At 33.6% G+C, this 8,070-nt stretch overlaps 1 protein-coding gene across 1 annotated transcript; it reads right to left on the minus strand.

The window, feature by feature from the left end:
* Positions 1-1,534: 1,534 nt before the first annotated feature.
* On the minus strand, positions 1,535-7,724 carry LOC120253312 (sulfate transporter 3.1-like). Its single transcript, XM_039261657.1, has 13 exons — positions 7,332-7,724; positions 7,034-7,241; positions 6,147-6,318; positions 5,517-5,582; positions 4,018-4,131; positions 3,770-3,886; positions 3,533-3,659; positions 3,120-3,406; positions 2,777-2,967; positions 2,566-2,651; positions 2,395-2,472; positions 2,196-2,246; positions 1,535-1,653 (listed from the first exon to the last, which is right to left on the minus strand). Exons 1-13 carry the CDS (start codon positions 7,672-7,674, stop codon positions 1,535-1,537), a joined length of 1,959 nt encoding a protein of 652 aa, XP_039117591.1. The 5' UTR covers positions 7,675-7,724.
* Between the last annotated feature and the right edge of the window lie 346 nt (positions 7,725-8,070).

The following is an 8,070-nucleotide window of genomic DNA, read 5'->3' on the forward strand; positions in this document are numbered from 1 at the left end:
GTTACGTATTGCCACCTACAAGCCCCTGTATTTCATATTCCCATCATGGAAGATGTCAACTTAGTGGCAACTCACAGGAACATTCCTTTTCCATTTACTTTAAATGGGTTGCAAACTAAATATTACAATTCTTGTTTATAATATGCTTAGGCACAAAGTGCATTTTATCGCCCATGTCATCTCCTCTATGTGTTAATATCTAGTTCATAAACATGAAGTCTAACTCCCTCAACTTCTCGTCACCATAAACTAGCATAACCCGAAAAGTTCGTGAGTGACACTATCTTCATCTTGTCACCTCAAGTTTACTCACTATACTAAAATAATTTCTCCATCTTATGCACCCAATTTTTAATAGTCCTTTGTATAATTCATTTCTCTTGAAAAGATGGGAACTCTTTTAGTTTGAGTGTTTTTACCTCATTTTGGGGCTATGGGCTTCTACTATGTTGTAGTCTCATACCCAAATCATCCAACTCCCCACCACCTCAGATTCATCATCAAGACTACACCTCAAAGCCAAACTCATCTACTGCTTATCAGTCCCCACACTATACTTGCTGAATGGGAGGTGATACAAGAACATTCTCCAACTATCCACCTAGCATGGATAGTGTGCTGGATAGTGTTAGAAAACAGAGGATCCGCATGGAAATCAAGAGGCTAATAAGACAATCACAAAACACACAAGATTTACGAGGTTCGCAGCATCGTGCCTCACTCCGGGAATGGAGTGGCCATATTCCTCTTATTCACTTGTCTATTCTCACCGTAAAGACAAAAGACTGTGGTTATATGAATTTATAATTAAAATCTAAACTTATCTAGATAGAAAGATATCGGATCCCAACCTATTTGATCCTAAACATATCTGAATTGTAAATCTATCGAATACAAATCCTATCCTGATATAAATTTACAAGATTATTAAATAATAATCCTAACTAGATATAAATTACCCTTGTATCTTACCACGGGGGTGTTTCCCCCGCACCCCCAACCTATCAAATCGATGCTCTCCCAATAGGACAGATGCTATCGCTCCACTCCACTCCGCTCCCTCATGATCGCTCATTTTACTTGTGTATATGAGCCATACACAACAAATAGCATTCATTAATTTCATGAATTGATGAGGACCTCATGGGCTTGGTGTTGGGGTGCTAGGTTTGGTTGCATGATCAAAAAAGAACACAAAAAGAAATTAAAATCAAAGGTCCATGCACTATGGATCGAACTATTTCAGTTGAGAGAAGAATTTCTCAATCAAGCAATTCTCACTTGATACTAGCCTTTGGTCCTCAAACATAATCTATCGTCATAAGAGTTTAATCCAACAATATTAGTCAAAGGGATCGATGCAAAATTGGAGATAGGGTTTTGCAATAGCCAAGAAATATTATTAAAGCTGTAATCACTAATCATTTACTAAGAAAGACTAAATTAAGAAATATATAATATTAAAAACATCACAAAACACATAAATCAGGAAAGCAGGATCAAAGACTATATACATTGACGGATGGTCCTCAATCTACCCTGGTGCAATTCTATACTTGTCTTTGTCTTGGGACTCAATCTGAATTATCATATTGGCCATGGACACATTTGAAGGTTCCACATAATCACCAAGGCCCATAATGTTATAAGTATCTGCAAGAAGAAGGTTAGAATAATAATCCGCTAATTTCCACTTCTAAGATCATGTCATGTGGCCTGGCAGTGTACATAGATTACAACTAATACAAGACACCAACCAAATAATTAGTTAGAAATTAATACACAATTGATTAAGCCTTTTTAGTTATGTTCAATCAATTAAATCTAATATAAAAACAGGTGATCCAGTAAAAATTATAGCCATGAAACATCTATTATAACTTTTCTTTCAAAGACCACACACCAGGGAATTTTGCAACAACTCTTACAAGAAAAGCCTCCATTAATTAAACTTGGAAGCTTGATTGGGTAGCTCATTTTGCCCAATACACCAAAGATGGAAAATAGAAATAAAATTAAAACTAAAAAGAGGAAAAACAAGTACTCATTCAAACTATCCTCTCGCACAACATTGTCGATTAGAAAAAAAGCAACTCCATTTACACCTTCCATTGTCCCCTGGTTTTGCAAGTGTGAAGTAAATAACTGCATGCTCCAACAGCTTCTCCAACAGAAGAAAAAAATCCATTCTTTACCAATGATCTCAAGAGCCTTAGACTTGTACAACTTCTTCATCACCTCACTTCCTGGGTTTTGCTAGCACAAGCTGTTCATTTATGAAAGAGGAATTAAGACATATATATATTTGTAAATGCAACAAGAAAATGAATATCAAAGTTAAATATATAAAGGGAAATCAAATTTTGTCCCAATTAAAGAATGAGGAATTATTACCCTGAAGGCCCCTTCTCTCCACAACCTTTTTGGCTTCTTTTAGCATGCTTATGCCACTAGTATCAATGCTTCCCACAGCTACAAAAAACAATATGCATGCATGGATCATTCCCACTGCCAATGCTTAATTTTGCCATTAAACTAATTATTTTTGCTCAAAATGTGGCTTACCACCCATGTCCAAGATCACATACTGTAAGCTTCTTTCTCCACTTAGTTTGATCTTGTCCTCCTCCTCACTAATCCATCTTGATATCCTAAAGTACATAAACAAATATATATCATTAATGAAGGTCAGGTTGTTCAAAAAAAAAAAATCTGAAAGCACCTTTCTAATGATGTTGATTCTAATTGGTTTCTTTCAAATTATAGATAGACTTGCCTTTCTCTTAGATAACTTGCATTAGCAAAGTATATCGGTCCATCAATTTGCACTATGAACACTCCAGGCACTCTCTTAGCCTCCGAGTATTGATCCATCCTTCTATATATCATAGAATTTGGTATGTTACCAAGAACAGTAGTTCTCGGCCTTGCAACAAATAACAAAATCCTAAGTAATGATACCACAACCTACATTCATCCAAAATATCAAGATCACGTTAGTTACTAAGAAGAAAATGATAGTCATGGTCTTAGTATAGTATAAAAAATAATCATATTTTGATACTAACATAGACATTTTCATATACTAAAATATGCAATATACTTCAACAGTTACTTACCGCAATGACCAAACCGATCTCCACACTGCCAAAGACAACACCGAAATAAGCACCGAAACAAACACAAAAATCGATCTTGTCTACATGCCAGAGGTGAAAGGCAGTCTCATAATCGATAATGCCCAGCATGGCACAAATGATAATGGCGGAAAGGACCACAAGAGGAGTGTAATGAAACAATGGAGTCAAGAACAATAGTGTGACCATCACTGCCAATGCCATCACCATATTTGACATTGCTGTCTTGCACCCTGCATTGTAGTTCACTGCTGATCTAGAGAAAGGACCTGGTTTTCAATAATGTCATCAGGTTAAGTACTTCATTAATATTAAATATATATATATATATATATATATAAAGCAATGCAAAGCATGTGAAAACTCTTGTTATAGAAACCCTAACGCTAACATACCAGTGGTCAAGTAGCATGAGGTTAGTGAACCTGCCATGTTCATTGTACCAAAAGCTATCATCTCCTTGTTTCCGTCAATGTGATAGTTCTTGAACATTGCAAAACTCCTCCCAACAGCAATCCCTTCCTGCAAATGTATATATGTATATATATATATACATATATATGTAACACACATGATCCTTGTATTGTACCTAAGAAATATATTCTATTGATTTACATCTAACAAAAACTTACTGCCATAGCGATGATTCCGGTAACAATGCCGGTTTTTAGTGCGATCATCATGTAAGGCGATGAGAAGACCAAAGTAGTTATTGATGGTGGATTCAATCCTTTCTTTAGATATCCAATCTGCATAATTAATAACAAAAAAATAAAACAAAACAGCAAGAATTATTAACTAATCTTCTTTCATTAATTGATACATGATTAATTTTAATAATTGTTTGTATTTATTAATATGATACATAACAAAAGCTCACCACTTGAACACCATGGTTTTCTGCATGTGTGAGAAACACAAGAACACTTCCAAGTATCACCGAAGTCAATGGTGCAGCAGCAGAGATCCAAAAGAATTTAGGCTTCCTTTTGCTCTAATCAATAATATAACAAAATAATTTAGTTTTTAGTATGATTAGGACAAGATAAATTATTAAAACAATTTAAAAATACATTGCCTAAATTATATTTTAAGATGATTGTAAACCCAAAAACATAGGTTTGTTAGGTAAAATGCTCTAATCAAAGTATCAACATTGAACAAAACCTTTTGGATATGAGATGATTTAAAAAAAAAAATTAGGTTGGATGTAAATGAGTGAGTCAAAATTAATCAATTCATTTTTATATTTACCTACCAAGCTGACAGGTAAAAATTCAATTATTCATATTCAAATATAGTATAATATATGCATTAAATAGATTCTATCTTGATCAACCCTGCCATCAAATATATTACACTCATGTTGGGAAATCTAAACATGATTATTTAAAATATCTAATTTGGATTAAAAGAACATAATGAAAGGATATTTGGCTTGGAAAATGCCTCCATTTAACTTGAAAGATTATTTACCTCCATTGCTCTGCAAAGGTCATCCTTTGCAGGACATCAAGGTGGCATGATACTGTCATCCTAATATTTAATCCTAAAGTGAATTAAATCCGTACGTGGGATATACTGAGTTGATGTAGAAATTAATAATTAAATACTTTAATTATATAAAATCGAATAAGAATTTTAAAAATTAAAATTATTTTTACTCAGTGAAAAATTTACAATTAATTAACAATAAATTAAATGAAAATATTTTCAGTGATTATTTGTGGATCACATTAAATGTTGAAGATGCTAGAACAAACAAGAGAAGACAAAAATAATTTGAATTTTATGGGAGCTAACAACCAATTATGGGCAAGGAGAATCCCTTTTATCAAAAGGGTGTCAAATTTATTCTTTGCACCTTTTTTTATTGTGTCCCCCATTGTGTCACGGGCTTGTGTCTTCTTTAGTTATATCTTTAAAGAACATTTCTATTAATTATTTTTTAACAAAAAAGTAATTCTAAACAAAGCATCTCATTAACACACATGCATACATATTTTGCATGTGAATTGTGAAATCTAAATAATTAATAAGAACATAAAAATGAGTATTTATAAGCATATTTTAATGTGAGGTAGAATTATGTGTTTCTTTTTTTTATTGGCTATGAACTTTATAAAGTAAGTTGGTGAATTGACGTTGAGGTCCCTACACTTTAATCATTGGACCATTTTTGTTAAGTGGACTTTTGATGAATTTCCATTTAGAGGAAATCCATCAAAAAGACATGGTTGAATTCTTTGTACATAATCTTGTATGTTTTTGGTATCATTATACATCAAATATTAAAATTTAGGTATTATAAACTTTATTCATGCTTGGCGTGTGAATAATAATAAAAGACTAGCTAGAGTGAGATATGAGATCACTTACAAAGTAGCGAGTGGTTAGGAGAAAGAAGAGAAAGCAACATCCAAGAACCGCACTCTCCCACCTCCACTGCAAAGTAAAATTCAACACACCACAATTAGATGCAATATTGATGATAATATTTACTTGGGTTGCTATAAATCTATTTCTAAACCCATAAATGGGTTATTAATATATATAGGTATACATTCCAAAAATCCAAATATAATTATATCTAGTTCAAGTAAAATAAAAAGGTTGATCAAGGTTAAGGAAAAATAATTAAGACACCATTTCTTGTATACTAATATTTTATATTTTCAAACATAAATAGGTTTTATATCAAAAGTATATAATTTAATTCATAATAAATTTTAAAAAAAATAGCTAAATCATGAATTTATTTTAAAAAAAAAATAGCATTAATTTATATAGTAAATATGAAAAAGTAAAGATTGTTTTTAATATTATTTTCAAATAATTAATAGCCAAGTTGTTGTGACTTGCCCTCCCTACCTGCTATTTCTTGTCTCCCCCTAAATTAATAACCAAAGTAACTCTAGTGTTATGCTCTATGCATATATATGTATATATATTTGTTTTTGATAAGATAAGTGAGAAATAAAAGGAGTGGAGAAGAGTTGCAAAGTGAACCTTGTGGGTCTGCGTGAAGACAGACTCCATGACAGACACAAGATCAGTAGCTGTTGTGAAGTGCTCTAGACCAAGTATTCCCTTCAGCTGTTGAAGACACACTACTGTTGCAGCTCCCCCCATGAACCCCACTATGGTTGCATGTGATAAGAAATCCACAATAAACCCTAGCCTGCAATAACAATATATGTAAATTTACTAAAAGCTTAAAAAGATAAAATATAAATTTTCATACTGATATATATATATATATATACAATTATGAGCAGACATAATGTCAGCCGAACCTTATCAAGGTTGGCAGATTTACGGTGTATTTTTGTTTTTTAATGTTTTATGAGCTAGTTGTTTTTATTAGCAGGATAAAGAAAAAAAGCAAGGAACAGTTAGATGTGAGCATCAGCGGTTGGTCAATGATATAAATGAAGGGAGAAGTATCCAAAATAGCACCTCACATCTTTGTTCTTTCTCACCCAATTATTTATTTATTTTTTTTTAAATGGTGGATAAGCCATAATTAATTAATAAGAAGCAACTCACCCAATTATTTCAACAGGTATTCCCACTAGTCCCACCTCTTGACATTTTATTTTGTTCCCCTCCAAACGTACTGCCAAACAAGATCTTCTTTCCCACCCTTATCATTATTAATTTAACCCCTAATACTTGTTATAAACTTAATAAAGATGGCAACATGATCGAGTACTCTATATATACATATATATATATATATATATATATATTCTTCTTCCTTAATCTCCACCTTGGTAAAAATCTTATCTTTGATTAGAAACACTTTGAAGATATATATAAAAAAGGTAATTAAGAAGAACATGAATATAAATATACATATATAGATATAGATAGAACTTAATTAATATATGTACCTTAGTAAGCCTAAGGATGCTTGGAATGCTCCGGCAAAGAAGGTGGCAGTGAAGGCCAAATGAAGATAAAGCCCGGGGTTTTGCGTCACCGAAACCTCCTTACCGAGCATCGAAGCCATGAGCAACGACGGCACAGCCACCGTCCCCACCGCAAGGTCCTTCGAGCTACCAAGTATTGTGTACACCAACGGAGGCACAAAGCTTGAATCTTTGCATGCATAAACAACATATATAAATATCCTTATTCAAAACAAGTCTAAGAACATGTGTGTATATATAATTAGGGTTTGATGCTTACAAAGGCCAAGGATAGGAGGGAGGTTGGCAAGCTTGGCATAACTAATCCCTTGAGGAATGGCAAGGCTAGCAATGGTGATACCAGCCACAAGATCAGACTTGAAGAAGTTTAGAGTGTAGTTAGGAGCCCACTCAAGTATAGGGAACAAGTATTGGAGACCCTTGATGAGTTTTCTTGATGGTTTTTCATTCTTGAACTGGCTAAGTGGGTCATCAGGGAAGAAGGTTTCTTTGAGGTTTGTTCTAAAGGTTTCTAAGAATGGCTTTGAAGGTGGCACAGGAACACGGTGTGCGCACTCCACTCCGGCCACCCCTGCTGGAAACACAAGGTCACCGTTGCCCATATATTTCACTTGTAGTTGCTTGCTTGAGTGAGTGTCTGAGAAGTGATAAAGGGAAGGGAAATGAAGAAGGTATTTATAGATGGATCAGTGATATGTTGTGCTTACGGTGGTGTGGAGTTTAGTGTGGTCTACAGATTGGTGGGGAAGAGGATGTGGGGCCCACCCAAGCCAGTTGACACGTGGCAGCGTTTATTCACATGAGTGGGGGAAGGCAAGGAAGTTGGTACCTTAAACTTTGGTCATAAATGTTCATAAAGGTAGTGGTAATGAGTGTATGGCAGATGTTAATTTCATTATTAATAGCATTATTTTATGAGATATGAACTTTATTTTTTTAATTGTGAAAAAATATTTATATATATATATAGGATCATAATAACAAGGTCTGTTTTTCTT

This window comes from Dioscorea cayenensis, unplaced genomic scaffold, assembly GCF_009730915.1.
Source record: "Dioscorea cayenensis subsp. rotundata cultivar TDr96_F1 unplaced genomic scaffold, TDr96_F1_v2_PseudoChromosome.rev07_lg8_w22 25.fasta BLBR01000036.1, whole genome shotgun sequence".
Taxonomy (NCBI): Eukaryota; Viridiplantae; Streptophyta; class Magnoliopsida; order Dioscoreales; family Dioscoreaceae; genus Dioscorea; species Dioscorea cayenensis.